Source organism: Balaenoptera borealis, assembly GCF_965194805.1.
Source record: "Balaenoptera borealis genome assembly, chromosome: 2".
NCBI lineage: Eukaryota > Metazoa > Chordata > Mammalia > Artiodactyla > Balaenopteridae > Balaenoptera > Balaenoptera borealis.
Genome location: NC_138867.1, coordinates 40,163,044 through 40,182,053, shown reverse-complemented (window position 1 = coordinate 40,182,053; position 19,010 = coordinate 40,163,044). Strand labels below are relative to the sequence as shown.

The window sequence follows — 19,010 nt, the reverse complement described above, 5'->3', positions numbered from 1 at the left end:
TGCTCAACCTCAGCAGCAAACCAATTAAACTTATTACCTCTTCTACATGAGAGCTCTTTAAAAATTTCAAGAATCACCAGAACCTTCCTTATACAATTATTATGAGTGCATCCTCAGATCACATTTCATTTCCACCAAGACCCTCTTAAAATGCAATACCCAGAATTGAATGTAGATACTGTCTACCCAAACAGTTAAATTATTAAGTATGAGAAAACAGATGGTATGCAGTATTTTAAAGCAGTTGGTATGTCAACAGCACGTCATTATTGTTCAGGTTTTGTAATGTGTCAATTTGGCTATGCAGAACTACATTTTCCATAATTCTCTTTCTTGTGTGCTAGGGTGAACCACAAGGGAGATACTTGGGAGACTGGAGGCGAAAGGGGAAGCAACAGCTCTTTTGTAGCTCACACATGTTTTTGATCTGCTGACTCACCTCCTTGGGGTGAAGTAGCAGCTGGGTGGGCCTGCAACTGCTCTAGCTTGCCCTGAATCGGAGGTCAGCTTCATTTACACCTGGGTCAGGTGTGTGTGTTAGCTCTGTGACAAAGGACCCGGGAAATTCGGCAGGACACCCTTGTCACCAAGGTCCCAGGCAACAAAAACTGACGTGACTTTCAGTCTGCCCTCTTGTGGTTCCATTCGTGCTTATGGGTTCCCACTTTCCCTTGATCTCCTCCACTTTACGTCCGTCTTCCCTTCCTGCCTACCAGCCTAGTGGACTTCATGCTCCAGCATTAGAATCAGCGACAACCACCTAAGACTGCTTAACCAGCTCCCACGTTTGCCCAACTCCCTGTAACAAGTTGTATATATTTATCTCCTAGTAGTTCTGCTTCTCTAGCTGAACAAATACAATTACTAAGTTTTTATTATTTTCTAATTTAATTTTGAAATAATTCACACACACAGATATATCCCACGTATGAAGCGAAACACTACTGATCCATCTGATGCTGGTGCCCTCATGCTTCCATTACTATTACACTTGCATGGCCTCACGGATGCCTCTTCTCTCTGAGTAACCACTGATCTGAACTTTATGCTTATCATTCCTTGCTTTTCTTAAAGTTTTCATGTATATAATATTTAATTTTGAATATTTTTTGAACTTTAAATCAATGGCTTAATTTTAGGCAGCCATATGACGGTGAGGACTTAAAAATTATTTACTTAAATCTGTACATCTTTTGTTAAAAAATATTTTCTGTATAGGTGTCTTCCACCCCATACTATATTTTTCCCTTATTAAATGTGATAACATTGATTTTGGACCCTCAACCTAGACTGTTGACATTAGCTTGGATCTTGGTTCAACTCTCTAGCATATCAGATTTCCCACCTGAAGCTTTGCTTTCCCTCAAGTCTTGCTAAGAATATTTTCTATGTTTTCATTCAAATGATAAAAATATTAAGAGGAGAGGTTGAAGGACATTGTACAGACATGTGCTACTATTAGCTTCACCTTCGCTTGCGCTTCTAATTCAATTTATATATTGCTTTGCTGCGTTACCAAAGTGTTCTCAGGCATCATCCTTATCACACATTGCTGTAATTGTTTATTTACTTATCACTCTCAACAGCCATACAGTAATATCCTTGGTGAAGGGATGAAGACTAATTCAATTTATATTTTCTGTGCAATCACAATTCTTGCATTAAAGAGGCATTCAGTAATTATTTACTGAATGTACAAGCTTCATTTAGAAGGATAAATAGGAATTCAAGAGATGAATAAGGTGGGAAAGGGTGTTTTAGGCAGTGGAAGCAATGAACAGGCAGGGCACATTGGGCAAAATTGAGGACAAGCTCAGTACTATTAAATTTCCTTTAAGGAATTAATATTATAGAAACGTAGGTAGGCAAATGAACCAACCATCAGATTAGGCCTACAGCTGAAGCATCGCCAGAAATTTCAAAAAATACTACAGGAAAATGATAGTAGGGACCACTGACTTTTGAAAGAAATGTTCATATTTTAAAAGGCATAAAATGGGGGCTGTCTTTCTGGTCTTACATCTGTTTTTGAACAGTTTGGTGTGATTTTAAATGGGCTGGATAAACCATCATATTTTTCACTTAAAAAAGAAACTCAGAGCTTGGATATTTGAATATTTGCTTTTGTTTTCTTTTTTTTTAAACAGTTAACTTTATTTATTTATTTATTTATTTATGGTTGTGTTGGGTCTTCGTTTCTGTGCGAGGGCTTTCTCTAGTTGTGGCAAGCGGGGGCCACTCTTCATCGCGGTGCGCGGGCATCTCACTGTCGCGGCCTCTCTTGTTGCGGAGCACAGGCTCCAGACGCGCAGGCTCAGTAATTGTGGCTCACGGGCCTAGTTGCTCCGCGGCACGTGTGATCCTCCCAGACCAGGGCTCGAACCCGTGTCCCCTGCATTGGCAGGCAGATTCTCAACCACTGCACCACCAGGGAAGCCCTTGCTTTTGTTTTCTTAAGCAAGGATTTCTTGATACTGACTTCTTCTTCGTTATTTCTTTGTTTCTCTCTTCCATCTTACATCAGTGATTTTTGTCCTTGTAGTATGGTTGAAGGGAGAAAGAGGGAGGGGAGGAAAGAGAAAGTTGGAGGAAGGAAGGGAGAGAGGGAAGGAGGGTAGGAAAAGGGTTATAGGTTTTTCTTCCCAAAGATTCTAATTCAGTAGATCTGAATTGGGTTGTACTGTGAAACTGTAGTTTCAGACATTTCCAGAATTGATGGTGATGTGCAACTCAGGTTGAGAACCATCATCTAAGGGGTATGACAATGAACTGATAGAAAAATGAGCACAACCACAAAAAAATCATCTATAATATGAGTCTAGTGTAAGATACTGATCCACCATTAGAATATTAGTGACACCTATAGTCAGGATTGCATCAACAAATAGCTGCCCTGGTTCTAGGTCACATTCTACTGCTCTCTCCCTGGATCACCTGTAAATCAAACACCAGTAAATTTTCTGACTTGATCCACATGCAAAAAACTGTCCGTTTCCTTAAAAAGATGTTGATATCTTATTTTCAGAATTTCTCAATACTTCATCTGCAATTAGGATAATTTTGAGGCATCAAGAGTTTTTCAATTATATTTCTATTGATCTATTTCTCTTCTGTATTAATTAGATTATAGGCTTATAAATTCGATAATACATATGAGAGAAATATAGCAATAAGGATTGCGTGTAAGAAAATACAAATTATAGAGACTGGGTGGGTATGGAGCGTTTACAGCAAGAAGGATCTCTCCAAAGGAAAAAAGGTGGCTCAAAATTGGACGCTCATCTCCATCAAGCTCATTCTCACATCAAGAATTACCTGGAATATTATTCCAAATTATTCCATAACAAATTTTGGGAGATAGGAAAAGCCCAAGAAAAACAACTACACAGAATCAGAAGCCATAATAAATTTCAAAGTCAAGCTGTCATGAATATAATATAGAAGTATTAAGGGAGAACATTATCTATTCAGAGTACAGATTTTTAAACCAAATTAACTACAATTGATTACAATGTTAAAACTGAACTTTGCTGCAGTAGTTATATTTTGAGACACCTTGATTTTCAGAGGTTTAAAGTTATTTTCTAGTAAAATATCTTTAAAAATCAACCAGTATCAGAGCTTCAGTGATGTGTAGTTTCCAAACTACAGTGCATTTCTGGTTTGTCTTTTTTTTACTACATAGTTTAATTTGAGAAAGATAGGGATTGAAGTAAGCTTAGGTTTGATCCTAGACTGAGAAAGTTGGAGTTTATATGGAACAGCCACTGCTATTTGACAGGATTATGTTGCTATTTTAATACCACTAATAAGTTCATATACAAAAAATTTCTGATTATTTATAAGTTGTATATATAGTTTCATATTTCAAAGGGTAATAAACATTAAATTTTGCTTTTTCATGGAATATTTAGACGTCAGTCAAATATTCTGACTTTAATCACATATTTTGGGGATACAGATTTATTAAACTGAAAAATTTTGTTATATAATGAATTTGATATAATATATATGAATGTATATATATATATATAAATCTATATAGTGGGGTGTGTGTGTGATTTGAACTGAATTTATGTATTTTAAGGCCATCTTGTTTGCTTCCATTCCCTGAGAGCACTACTTTTGTTATTTGAGAGTTTCTGAATATTCTTTTCTGCAGATAAAATAGAATTAAGGAAAATAATCTAGACAAAATATTTAACAAGTGTTTTAGATGATTAATTATAATAATTCAGGGCAATAAAGGATATTAAATAGATAACTATTTCTAGTCACGCTAAAAGTCTAATGGTATGTCTAATGGTATAAAATTTTTATAATATATGTATAATGTTGATGAAATTCCTCATTAGATGAGAATATAGAGAAAAATACCATTTTATAGTCCAAGTCCATTTATATGCAATGCAGAATGTAGCAGTAGAGCTATCTGATGAATATATGTAATATTTAAAGGTAAATATTATAATTTTCATAAAATATTTTTGCATTTACTCTCCTTGAAATTGGTAGTAGATATATAAGGTACAGATCCTACTTAACAGACAGTAATCAGTACCTCCATATACTACATACACGCATGCAAGCACACACACACACACACACACACACACACACACACACACACACACACCAATACATATTTAGGACCAGTCTCTATTTGGAACTTTGGGAAATATAAATTTTAGAGAAAAATTTGGCTATTGCTGTCAAATAAACAATAACTCCGAATGTAGGGATGCTAACCCAGTCAAGTACTAACTCTTAACGGAAATGTATGTAAAGTTGGTGGAATGGCTGAAGTTGTGGAAGAAAGCAAATTCACCCAAGGAGTTTCTTTAGTAACAGACTGACAAGAGTCCATCTTCTCTTCTGCCTTTCTCTTGATGTTACTTACCTGTCTCCCCATCTATAAACTTGAGTTGATTAGAGAAGTGAAACTGAAAGACAGATGTCTAGAATTTCAGTTCCTTGAGGAGCAATGATATCTGATCTCAAACTACTCCACTTCAAAGATAAATGGCTTTGTTAAAATAGGAAACATAGGTAGTATAAGGCCACTGATGGGTACGATCAGTTGTTTGAAAATACTCTAGAAATTGCAAAATACTGTAGCTTTTAAGATGAGATAGGGGAAAATTAAAAAAAAAAAGAACTTTGCTATGTATTTATAGTTATTTCTGATAATATTTTAAAGTAAAAATGATTATTTAACTTTAAATATAAAACACTTTCTTCATGGTTTCTGAAGTTTAATTGTATTATATTGATATAATCGTTTTTACTGAGGTATAGCTGATGTATAACAGACTCATCTATTCAGGAAAATAATTAAATATTGAAATGTAAGGTACATTTATTATTTGTATATTATAATCCTTTTAAGACTAATCTACCAAGTAATCTTCATTAATAAATGCTGATGTGTGGAAGAATGGATCACCTTTGAAATCAATACATGTAAACTATGAGCCCTCATCATACACTGAAAATGACATAGAAGGAAACAGGGCAAACCTTAGTTCCTTCATGTGTCAGTCCTTCCTTACTCATCAGTAAGTTGAAGGTAGAGAGTAGGTATAATATGCATGTGTCAAAAAGCAAAATAAAAACAGCTGAGTTACTTCTGAGCAGCATTTTCATTCACTTGGTAACAACCAAATATATACTTATATATAAGCTATGAAATATGAATTGTGTAATTTCAGAGGTCCTACAAATGAGTTAAATGCTCTTATATTTACATCTAATCTGGTATTGCATAATCTAACGACGAACGGTAAAATTCTTTCTAATAATTAAAAAAAATTTTTTTTCTTTACTTAGAACACCATCACATAGGAAATAAAAAAGACATGATTAGTCAAGGGAGAGACCACAGAAGAAAGTTAAAAACTTTATAGTTTAGTACTGGTAATGGAACTTCTTCCTGCTTTTTGAACAAGAGGCCCACATTTGCATTTTGCATTGGGTTCTGCAAATTACGGAGCTATTCATTGTCCAGTTTAACGAGGCCCTGGAGAGGATATCACAGTGGCACAGAGGTCAGTGATTCCGTCTCGCAGGTGCTGCAGCAGATTCTTTGACCATCCTTCCTGGCTCCACTATTGTGGCAAACCTCTCCAGATTCTCTTTGCAAGCTTTCTGGGGCCAACTCACTCAGACTCACACCACTGCCCTGGCCTGCCCTGTTAACTTGCTTTGCCAACCATGGGGCCAGCATTTCTAAAATGTTTTTTTCACAGCATTGCCAAGACAATAGAGCTCTTTTCCTTTGCCTAAGGAGCCTGGCTGAGCCACAAACAGACGGAGAATGTAATTCATCCCCTCAAAGGTCTGAAAGATACAAAGAACCTGCAGTACTTGCTCGGCACCTGGCTCCTCCATTGGACCCCGTGATCTGAATGAACCTGCTGGTTACTTTTCCGGCTGTCTCTGTGCCAATGACTTTGCTGATCGCTCTATCTGTCCTTTTTATTTCTAATCCATGCAGAAGCTCATTATAGAAGCCATGAAGTGAGATCTATGGTGTTTGGAGTCTAGAAAAGAAGGCTGAGAAATTGCAGTAGACTCTACTTTCTTACACAGACTTTTAAGACTAAGCCTAATCCATCTATATATTGTCTCAAATGCATCCCATCCCACTTTTTTTCAAGTGGAGGCTTTATCTTTTGTACTGATTTATTAGTATTCTTTTAATATTAAGGGTATTAATGCTTTGTAGATGATACACTGTACATATTTTCTCCCAATCTGTGTTTCATTTTTCATCATGTAAATGTTTTCTTTTAAATTTCATATAGTTAAAAATTTGTGACTTATTTTGATCTTATTGAATATTTTGGAATTCCTATAGTATTCTGCTGTTAAATATATATTTTTGTTGTTGCTAGACACCCATAATTATACAAAGAAAGTTTCCTTCTATTCCTTGCTTACTGAAAGTTTTTGGGTTGTTATTATTTTAATAGCAAAATGGATGTTGACTTCTTATCAAATACCTTTTGAGCATGTATAGAGATAACTGTATAATTTTCTCCATTAATATAAAATAATAAATTACATGAGTAGTTCCCTAAGGTTGAATTATTCTTTCAAAATATACCCCATTTGACCTTGTGGTGTTATTGCTAAACTGCTATTATGGTATTATTGGTGGTATTGATAAATATTCAGTGTTTACATTATTAGGCCTATATATTTCACAGCTGATAATTTTAGCGTATTAGGAATATTTTTGTTTATCCCCCTCTTTTTGTTTTTCTCGTGTGTGTGTGTGTGTGTGTGTGTGTGAGTGTGTGTGTGTGTGAGTGTGTGTGTGTGTGTGTATCTGTTGCTATTTCCCTCCACCACTTATCAGTAGTAGCCTCTAAATACAATTTCCAACAAGGTCAATCACATCAGGTGAACTCAGACATTTGAATTATTTTCCTGGAAACAACCCTCCTGGAGACCCTCTTTTTCCTGTCTGAGCTGGTTGTACTCTGGGTTTGAAGCACAACGGTCATAGTAGGACTCCCCTTTTCCCTCATACTTTGAATTCTTTGTCTTTTTCTGGCTTGGATCTATTGTTTATGGCTCCCATCTTCCTCTTACTTGATGTCTTGCAGAGGCAGGGGGATGAGAGCCCTCATCTACTCTAATCTGAGCTCATGGTGCTCTGTGCCGGTGCTCATTTATCATCCTGGGATCTCCCTTCAGTGTCATCCTGATGATTTCTGTTCCTGTATCTCCCCCTTTAATTTGATCTACTCTCTTGATTTTGAGGAGTACCTTCTTCAGTAGCTTGCTGAGAAAAAGTATGCATGGGAGATAAATTTTTTGAGACAGTTCATACTTTAACATGTGTGTATTTCATTCTCATATTTAATTGACTTTTCAACAGGGTACAGAATTCTAGGTTGTAAATGCTTTCCTTCAGAATTTTGGAGGTATTTCTCTTCTGTTAAGACCATCAAAACCATTCTATTTTCTGACCAGTTCCATATCCCTTCCCCCTTCTATGGAACCTATAGAATTTTCTCCTTTTCCACAGTGTTTTGAAATTTTACCATGATGTGCCTTGGTGTGGGTCTATTTTCATTCATTTGACAAGGAACGTGGTGGAATCCTTCAGCCTGCATTTCCTTCAGTTTTAATTTTTGAATTGTTTCATTGTTGACTTCCTCCCTTCTGTTTGCTCTGTTCTATCTTTCTGTTATTTGGATGTTGAGCCTCCTGAACTAATCATTTAATATTATCTTTCTTCTCTTCTTACAGCTCTCTTTGCCCTTCTGCTCCACTTCCTGTGGGATTTTTCTTAACTTTATTTTCCAAAACTTCTTTCATTTAGTCTATCACGTTTTAAAATCTGATCACCTTTTTCTTTCTTAAATGTTCATTTACATAATAACTTGTTCTTTTCTTCATAGATGTAAAATTGTCTCTTAATATGAGGGTTTTTATGATAGTTTTCTATTGAAATTTTTTCTCTGTGTATATTTTTTACTTATAAATGATGTTTCTTCTGTTTTGGTTTCTCTTTCCATATTAAATCTTTTCCTTGGGTGTTTGGAAATCTTTAGTTGTTTATTTTGTTTAAGACTGTGGGATTAGAATTTTATTTTAATCATTTTGAGTGTATTGGACTTTTTTGACTTTAAACTTCACTTGAAGATTATCTTAAATAATATGTTTTGAGGGATCCTTGGGCTGGTCATATACATTTGAAAATATTCTTTCAATCTCCTATCTGGAGAGTAAAGGTAATGGCCCATTAGTAAAGGCTTCTCAGTGTTCAGCATACACTACGTGTGTGGGCACTGACCCTCCTATCTTCAGTAAAGTACTATGTAGCCAATTATATGGGGGCAGAACCAAATTGTACAGTCACACTGAGCCCTGAGAAGAGCCCCGCACTTGATTTGTCCATTGTAATTATCTTGGAATTAGTAATTTTTCAATAATGAACCCAGCAAGTTATGTAACCAGTCCTGGGTATCCACACCCTCAAGTCTGCAGATCTAAGGCCAAAGACCGTCGGCTTTATCTTCTCCAGTTCTCTTTAAGGGTGGAAGAAGGGCATTTGCCCAGCAACGTATAATTCAAGTGGGCATCTAGGGATCTAACTGTTTCTAAATTGGACTTCACAGAATTCTCTAGCACTGCCTTTCACCCTCCTTCCCCCTCCCTCAAAAAGTAGCTGTGCCTAAATCTAGCTTTCCGGGCACCAAGGTCACAGACTGCTAGTAGCTGATTTTTCTCTGCCACTCCTATATGTGGCTAGCTACCCAAATCCAGAATGCCTGTTGATAAGTAATCTTTTATTCCTCCACCAAAAAGATTGCTCTTTATTAACAGTGGGGTAGGGTCCTTCCCGTGAATGCTAACCCTCCCTCTGTGTCCAGTAGAGCACCCTGGCCCTAGAATACTTCTCTGTGTGATAAGGGGACATATTGGAGGACCTGTGCATTTCTTTCTGGTGATCTCGCACTTCATGCTTTGCCAATAAAATCTGTTTCTTAACCCATTAGAGTGACTTGGTAGCGGCTTCAACAAAACACAGCTCCAAACGGATGCATTCGACACTGTGGGGGAGCAAAATTTGCCACCCCAAAATGTGTCTCTTTGGAATAAGGATTAATTTAGGCTGCTTATTTTTAAGAAACAGAGGACTCAGAAGTCTTTCTTTTTACCTCCCCCTTAACTGCAGAATGTATATAAAGGGCCTGTTCCCAGAACAGTGCTATCGCTAGAGATATCTGCAAAGAATATCGGCTAGGTGTGGTGGGCAGACTCAGCAAGGCCTGCAGATCAGAGTCCGCTCTGTTTCCCATTGTGTCTGTTTGGCTCAGAAACCATTTATTTACCAAACATTTGCTTTTTCATCTCCATGTCAGTTGCCTTCCTCCCCTTTGAAGTCCCAAACCAGTACCCCCAACACCTCTTTTGTCTTTAGCTAAGGATGGTATTAAAGATGAGGGTTTTGGCCATTTTGGCTAAGTTAGTTTAACCAAACTAAACTAGGAGAGACCTAGTTTTTCTGGGTCTCTCCCACATATAGATGTTCTTAAAATTTTGTTTGATTTTCTCCTGTTAATCTATCTATCTCATGTCAATTTCATTCTTAGACCAGCCAGAAAAACCTAGAGAGGTAGAGAAAAATGTTTTTTTCCTCCCTGACACCACAAAACTAGAAAAAAATATAACTTTTGTGAAATCTACAATAATAATAGTCACAACAACAAACATTCACATATTTTGTTTTATCATTTGCAATACTGCCAAAACTGTTATTTTCACCTTTACGACACTGGCAGATAACGTATTATTTTCCTATGTTATGGGAAAAGAAACTGAGGCTTGGAGTGGTTAAGTGATATTCCCAAATTTACAAAAAGATTAAGTGGTATTGCTCAGTCTCAAAACTGCTGCCTCCAAATATTTTCTTAATCAGTGTGAACATGCAAGGCTGTCTCATCCACAGGCTGAGTTTTCTCTTTTTTTATATGGCATCTCCATTTTTGCTAATTTTTTCATTGAGGAAAGCTAATCTTCCTGTCTTTCCCTCTTAGTCAAGAGCTCCTTAAATAATACCTAAGTTTATTAACTAAACACTTTCCTTAGCAACCATTAATCTTCCAGAATGACTACAAAGCTGCTTTGTATCAGAACGCAAATCAGGGTTACAAATGATAGATCGATTGATTGATTTCTTATGCCACATCTTCAAAAAGACATTTATAGAGCACCTAACAGGTTGTAAAAACTAAGAATATGTTTTCTTGGCAACAGTTTAATGAAAAAAAAGAGGACATCACTACAAATGGCCAAATATCTAGTTGTTGAGATCAATCAGTTTTATTTAACTTGCCAATCTTATTTTTAAAAAATTTTAACAAAACAGTTTAAATGTCATGGGAAATAATATATTGGCTCTATTTTGAGATAAAACTCTCTGCATGAAGTCAAACATTTGGATAAAAATTGAGAATTTGAAAGCAGTTATAATGGAAAATGTCCTTCCTCGCCATCCCCTCCTTCACCCCTCACTCCTATTGTAAAGGTTGAAATAAAATCTTATGGATCAGGCTTGACATCTTTGATTTTGCTTTCTGTAAACTGCTTTATCTCTAAAATGTGAACATGAATGGGATCTCTTGAGAATCAGTCCAGCTATGAAATCTTCACTTCCATCAGTCTAAATAATCAGATAACTGGGTATATTCAGGTTATTTAATTTTCCTTTCTCATTCATATGTTCGGTTAGCCCTCTTCCCCATAGTTTTAATTAGACATTGTCACTTCCTTGAGCTAGCATGAAATACGAGAAACAGTTAGGAATATTAAACAAATAATAAATGAATAATTCATTTAAATGAGTGCATTACTTTATTGGCCCAAACACAGAAGCAAAATGAAATTCTAAAATAAAAGATGACTGGATATGACAGGAAGATGAGTCATAACTGTTGTTTTTAAATGCATCAAAAAATCAAACATAAAAAGAGAAAGCAAAAAATACTAGAAGAAATCATAGATACTTTTGTATTTTTCTTAAAATAATGAAGGCTTTTTCTAGCTATGACAAAAGCAGAAGTCATTTTTCTTTTTTTCTAAAGACTGGTTAATCTGACTGCATAATACATAATTTTTGGTGATAATGTCAGAAGACAAAAGGCATACTGGCAAAAGTTACCACCAAAAGTGAAATAGACAGTGACAAGTGACCCAAGGAGGCTTGGTTTCTCCTGATGCCTCTTACCTTGACCTGTAGATGGCCACCTTCTCTCTGTGTCCTCACATGACCTTTTCTCTGTATGCACATCCTTGGTGTCTCTTCTATAATCTTGGATTATGTCCAAGATTAGTCATATTAGATTCTGAGCCCACCCATATGACCTCATTTAACCTTAATCACCCCTTTAAAGGCCTATCTCCAAGTACAGTCACATTCTAGGGTACTGGGGGGTTAGCACTTCAACATATGAATTTTGGGGGAACACAATTCAGACCATAACACTTTGTGCCAAGTGATCATAGGGTATCAGGCTTTGGTCTTCCACTCTTCACCTTTATGTTGGGATGCCCAGAATCTCCTCAGTCACAGTGCTGAGTGAGTCCCACAGCAAAAGGTCTGTATACCTTTAAGTCATTTCTAGACTAGGTGGCTAGCAATAACTTGTCTCTATACCAAAGGGACTGCAAAAAGCAAAATTATATTAGAATAAATCTCTACCAAGTATATCCTTAATTCAACTTCCTTTCAGCAGGACCCCCAAAACAGTCACAACATGCCATCTGAAATGTGGGAAAGTATGACGCAAGAGAAGTTGGAGTAGAAATAAATGGTCATATTAAGTGGTTCCAGTTAAAATAGCTTACTTCAGCAAATTTTACAAAAATTCATATGGAAAATGAACATATTACTAGTTCCTGTCCCAGAGCCTTAGAATGCATCTGTACAAGTCATGGATCTGACTTCCCCTTCTAACAAGACTTGCCTATTTCTGGGGTTGGATGGAGTGTCTACATTTGATATGAGTAGAAGGTATATTCAGTTGAAGGAGTATTTGCTTTTGTTTCAGAGAATAAGTATGAAGAAGCGTTGCCTGTCAACAGTGAATAGGACTGGAGAGAATATTTGACATATTCAGGACTTCTTATATTTTGAAAACGCTTCTGTATTTGGGGAAATTTTCACATTATGAATCCTTCCTCCGCCCACTGAGATCAGAACTCAAATACTAGCCTCTCTTGCAGCTAGCACTCAGGCATGTGCCCTAGCCCTTCACACACCCAGGTGAGTGAGACCAATTCAGGGATGAGCCTGGCGGCACTCTTGTTTATGCAGGGTAGCTCTCCTATTTGGCTGGTGTAGGTGGCAGCAGGAATTGCAAGAGCAAGTTCCTGACACACAGGCAGCATCAGTGATGGAGGCAGTAGTGGATGTGAGGTGCTGAGTCCCTGGCATTTCATGTTTGATGGAGGAGGCATCAGTGGTATCCATATCAGACCAGTATACTGCATGGTTCTTGGTGTTCCTGGAAGTTTATCCTTGAGTTTGTTTCTTCAACAATCCCAAGTAGGACCTAATAAACTTTAAGAGGTTATTTTTCTGGTTAAACTAGCCAGACTGGATTTTGTTGTTTACAATGTTTGTACATCACATTTTAACATATAAAAAATACTCATCCCGACTTACAACTTCTTATAAAGAAGTACAAATTAATTGTAAATACATGCTGTTTTTCAATTGTCAGATTGGCAAAGATCAAGGATTTGATTTCTTGGCATTAATATAGGGAAACAGGCCCTTTCATTGTTGGTGAGAATGTAAACTAATAATTTTGAAGAAAAACAATGGTACAGTATCTATCAAAGTTTAAAACACAAATATCTTTTGATGAGGAAATATTATTTCCATGATTATATTCTACATGTATACCCTTGTATGAACCACTAAAGAAATGTACAATGATATTAATTTTTTTTTTAACGCATTGTTTACTTTGTTTATTTATTTATTTATTTATTTGGCTGTGTTGGGTCTTCGTCTCTGTGCGAGGGCTTCCTCCAGTTGTGGCAAGCGGGGGCCACTCCTCATCGCGGTGCGCGGGCCTCTCACCATCGCGGCCTCTCTTGTTGCGGAACACAGGCTCCAGACGCGCAGGCTCAGCAATTGTGGCTCACGGGCCTAGCCGCTCCGTGGCATGTGGGATCTTCCCAGACCAGGGCTCGAACCCGTGTGCCTTGCATTGGCAGGCAGACTCTCAACCACTGCGCCACCAGGGAAGCCCTAATGATATTAATTTTTAAGCTACTTGTAAATGGAAGTATTTAAAACAATATAAATGCATTCAAGTGAGACCTGGTAAATACATAGTTGGACATTCACAGAAAGGAATGATATTTAGCTGTTGAAAGGGGAAAGCTCTATACAGAGGAAATAGATATATTGTCAAAGTAGAAAAGTTAGGCACGGAATGCCGCCATCCATGTGAAAAGGCATAGGCGTACAGAAACGTTTTGCATAGATTTGGAATATCCCTGAAGAAGGCAGCACAGATAACTATCATCTCTGGGGAGGGAGTCTGGGTGAGGGACATGCCAAGAGATGGTTACTTTTCAGAGAATATCTGTAGATTGAGTTTCATTCTTTAATTCATCTCTGTGACAACTGTGTGCTGCTTACTCTGGCACACGGGACATGAAGGTAAACCAGACACTGTTTCAGCATTTAGGGAGCTAAATGACATAACTACACAGATGATTATAGCATAATGCATTAAGAGCTGGGATAGGTGTGTACACAAGATGCTGTGGAAGCCAGAGAAGAAGCTCTTGAAGTGGCACAAAGAGAACTTTCTGGAGAAAAGGGCACGCAGAAATTGAAGTGAGAATTGGCAGTGGAGCTATAGGCAAAGCTATTCCAAGCATTAAAAAAAAAAAGAAAATAATCAGAGGTAAAGTCAGTGAGGCACACAAAACAGTCAACTTTGGGGGAATTCTAAGTATTTCAGGATGAGTATAGTTTGGGTGGGGGAAGATGTCGAAAAGTAGATTAAAGAATTATTTAAGGTCCTTAGATATTGGATATTATCCTCACAGAAAAGGTGAGTAACTAAAGCTAGGAGGTGGAAGGAGTATCCTGTGTGGAGACAGAATGGGAGTTCCAAGGCAAAGTGCAAGGCTTTTAATTTAAACTAAGGAAGTACTGGAACAGATAGGAATGTATTCAACTGCTATGAACCAAAAAGAGTGCTGTAACCAGTAGTTATTATTTGATACAGGTCTGGAGGGAGGCATCTCAGGGCTGGTGCAGTAACTCAGAGATGTACCAAGGACCCAGGTTTCTTTCTTCTCTGCTATACTTGGAAAAGTTGCCTGGTCACCACATCATTGCAAAGTTGCCACCACTGATACTGGTATCATGGTTATATTCGAGGCAGGAAGAAAGAGGCAAAGGGATGGGGCAAAAAGCCTTCTCTACTTAAAGCTTTTCTCTCTTTGATGAGGGAAGCCATTCACAGCAGACTTGCTCTTGTATTTCATCAGCTATGCTCCCCTTAGACACACCATTGTTAAGGGGAATGAGATTTTACTCATGGTTTTAGACCAATTATGATTTATCTCCTAGCATGTAGTAGAGGACTTCCACCCCTGAGATCAAAGGATCTCCATACATTGTTTAAATAATTTAGCAATTATTAAATATATATACATATGTGTATATATACATGCATATCTATACATGTAATACCCATGTATATATACACACATGTCACATGTGTGTGCATATATATATATATATATATATATATATATATATATATATCTACATATTCTTTTTCTTCCTTCCAGAGGAGGAGAGCAAATGACTGTCAGATGGTCAGAGGTCCCAATTTAGAAATGGTATAAACTTCTGAGTAGCTTGGGAACTTTTTCATCTAATTCTTAATATCCAGAGACAATTAAAGTGGTTTCTTTTTCCTTCCATATCCATTCCTGACCTTGTTCAAGTATAGGATCATTTTTTTACAATGTAACTAGAATCACATCTGATGGGCTGCCCTGTATTAGTTTATTACCACCAACTTAGTGATTTAACACAAATTTATGATCTCATAATTTCCATGGGTCAGAAGAGACAGGCACAGTTAATTGCATCCTCTGCTCAGGGTCTCACCAGGCTGCAAAGTGTTGAGGTGACTGGGGCTGTGATGTCATCTGAGGCTGGGGCTTCTTCCAAGCTCACTGGTTGTTGGCAGAACTCAGTTCCCTGGGGTTGTAGGACTGACATGCTCAGCTCCTGGAGGATGCCCCTCTCCATGGGCAGTTAGTTCACAATGTGGCTGTTTGCTTTTTCCAGACAAGCATGAGGGTATCTGCCTCACTAGGAATGTCTCCCTCCAGCCTGCTGAAATAGAGTCTTATCAAATGTAACCTAATCAAAATAGTGACTACCCCAAAATATTCACAAACCTGCCCACATTCCAGGATCACCCCATGTGACCAGGTGTCAAGAATCTTGGGGGCCACTGCAGAATTTTGCCTACCATTATCTCATGACTTGGATTTGTATTCTACTAATGGGCAGTAGCAAATTCCCACCTTTATTTTTAGTACTTTAAATATTACTGTCTGATATAATGCTTTTTTCTAATAAAATTTTAAAATTAAGTCTTATTTTCAGTAGGAACTAACCCACTCCACATTCCCATTCTCATTTTCACAGTTTCCCAGGATCTTGTCATACACTTTTCACTCAACAACAGCTTAAGGAAAAAAAAAAAAAAGAAAGATTTTATAGCATTATTTTACTATAGAAAAAGGGAAAACAGAGTTTTAGGAAAAACAGAAGAAGAAAAGAGATGTTTTGCCTATACTGAAAAGAGTTGTAATGTAGTCGGGAAAGAAGATATAATCACATAAGTTGAATACCAATAAAATATTTAAATGGGGGTTGAAACCAACAATGAAGGTCAAGTCACAAGGCTGTAAATTGTTAATTGTCAAATTAATCCTAGGGAGATTCAGAGGAGAGTGGTTGGGTAATTTATTGTGGTGACACAGCTACCCTTAACTTTAATGTCTTAAAACAATAGTGTTCTTATATCTCACAATTGTGTGGGCCAGGAGTACAGGCAGGGCTCAGCTGGGCAATTCTTCTGCTTCAAGGAGCATCACGTGGCACTCAATGGGCCTTGTCTGAGGCTCCAAGAAGGGTCCCTCACAAAACTAGCACACCTTACTGCCCCTCAGCCCCTCTTTCTACATGGCACCTCATCCTTCTAGGCCCCCCATGTAGTCTGGGCTTCTCACAGCACGGTGATCTCAAGGTAGTCATACTTCTTTCCTGGCAGCTGTCTTGTAAGAACAAGAAGGAAGGAAACGGACGCTCTTGTGGTCTGGATCTGGAAATTCACGCAGTGTTACTTCAGCGATATTCAATATGTCAACAGGAGTCACCCAGCTCAAGGGGAGGACATACAGGACCCTCTTTCTTCTTCAACATACCTCATGATGAGGACAGTGTCAAAGCAGATGTGGCCATATTTAATTCACCACGGAGGGAAAGGTCGATCTGGACCAGAAAGATCAGAAAATGCCATACATGGAAGGTAGTATATAAGTTGGTTTTAAAGGATATGGATCATTTGAAAAAAATGGACTGGGGATAAGGCTAAAAAATATTAAATATATAAATATAAACCAGTACTAATGGGGAAAACTTTCAAAATGCTTAGCAAAACAAGAATTACATTTCTTCCTCAATTTATTTCGCTCTAACAGCAAAAGAGAAGTGGAAACTAGCCTCAACCTGGCAAGTCACTGTTTCCTGTTCATAAACACGTTGAGCTGACTGGGAAGATAATTTTTCCTTAAATGAGGTCAGCTTATTTGAAGAAAGGTGAATTTGAGCTTAAGGATTTTATTGGAGTAACTGGGGAAGGTCAGTCAGAGTTCAGTCTGTTTTGAGAAGTGCTTAACTGGTAAAACTCTCCGAAGGCATAGGGAGATGCTTGTAGTTAGTCTTGAGACAGGATGCAGGGCAGCAAGACAGGGGTGTGACTTAGCGACCAGTGATCAGGCAGTTCGGGTTTAGCAAGTCCGCTCAAGGTCCTAAGAGTGTCGTGATGTAAAATGTTTAGTCCTTCAGGGTCTCTCAGAAGGCTTTGTTCAGAAAGGTTTAATCATTATAGCCGTAATTTTCTGACTGAGACGAGGCTTTCCTTAGATTTGTTCATAGATAAATAGCTCTCTAGATGTGTGTGTGTGTGTGTGTGTGTGTGTGTGTGTGTGTGCGCGCGCACGCGCGCGCTCCTTGCAGTACAAGAAATGAACACAGTGCCTGGCACTTGGTGGAAATTTAATATTGCTTAACGAACTGTATTATTCATGTTCTCTCGATACGAATTTAAATAATCTACATTTTCCCTCAAAGTTTTGCCTATGTAATATTAAACTGGAAACAGAGGAATGTTTTTAAAATACACACCAATTAAAAATTAATCATTCCTGTATGAGGTGAGCATAGCTCTTGTCTTGCACTTCAATTTTCAAAATTCGTATCTAACATTTTCTTTCAATCCTTTTTTTGACACATATAGTTTGAATTTATGACTATCAAACCTGACATTGCAAAGACAAAGGCAGAGGGAACAAACTCATGAGAAATACTTTTAAAATATATCTTTTAACGTGTTATAACAGCCTGGAGAATTATCACATCTTACTACTCCTTTATGTGGTAATTAGATTCCTCCTATCCTCTCCGATAAAGCAGTAGCTTTTAGCTGTTTTATTTTATTTGGTCGGTCGGGAGCACTGAAAAATTCCAAGCTACAGTAAGTAAGGGATAACATTATCTTAAACGGTGTTGGAGTTTGACAAAGGTCTGCAGGCTTGTGCATTTTACACAGTTATCTACTTCCCATAGTTTTGTTTCTTGAGCTCTACGTGGCTTCTCCGAAACTGCTAGGTTAAGCAAACAAAAGAAAAAGGAAAACAGACTGCGGGACTCTTGAGACTCTGAAACCTTAATCTAGAGCGAACCGGTTAAGCCTTCAGAGACTGGAGAGGAGGCTGTGTGCGATTGGTAGGCAGAGCAAAGCCAGATTACTCCAGGATGCAGGGCAGCTGGATACCGCGTTCCACCAGCGCACACATAAGCCTTCTTAACCCAGAATGGCGGGGGGAGCTGAAACGCGTTCCCAGCCTCTGTCCCACTAAAGTAAATAAGTGAACCTTGCTTCAGATGAACTGCAAAGGATAGTCTGCAGATATATCTATAGATATATAGATATTAGGAGTTTCGACCTCTCTCGCAGGAGATGGGCTAGGCGCCACCTGCCAGCGTCTTTAGCAATCTCCCTCCCTGACCTGCTGGGGCGGAGAGGAGGCGGGGGAGGATGCGGCGCGGGGGTGGCCACCGCACATCCGGGCGCTCCTGCGCCGGCCGCGGGCTGCATAATTGATGGAGGGCCGGGCGCAGTTCTGGGTGTCCTGCTGGCACGGTGAGAGTG

General features: G+C 38.0%; 1 protein-coding gene and 1 long non-coding RNA gene across 2 annotated transcripts in view; both read left to right on the top strand.

The window, feature by feature from the left end:
• Positions 1 to 8,422: 8,422 nt before the first annotated feature.
• LOC309624464 lies at positions 8,423 to 14,441 on the top strand. The gene is made up of 2 exons (XR_014241948.1): positions 8,423 to 13,453; positions 13,779 to 14,441. It is a non-coding gene; the product is annotated as an uncharacterized lncRNA (long non-coding RNA).
• Positions 14,442 to 15,299: 858 nt separating this feature from the next.
• The window catches only part of EMB (embigin), a 49,260-nt gene continuing 45,549 nt past the window's right edge, over positions 15,300 to 19,010 (top strand). The window contains exon 1 of the mRNA XM_082382456.1: positions 15,300 to 19,001. Coding sequence (XP_082238582.1) covers positions 18,962 to 19,001 — 40 coding nt within the window. The 5' untranslated portion in view covers positions 15,300 to 18,961. The remainder of the gene's footprint in view (positions 19,002 to 19,010) is intronic.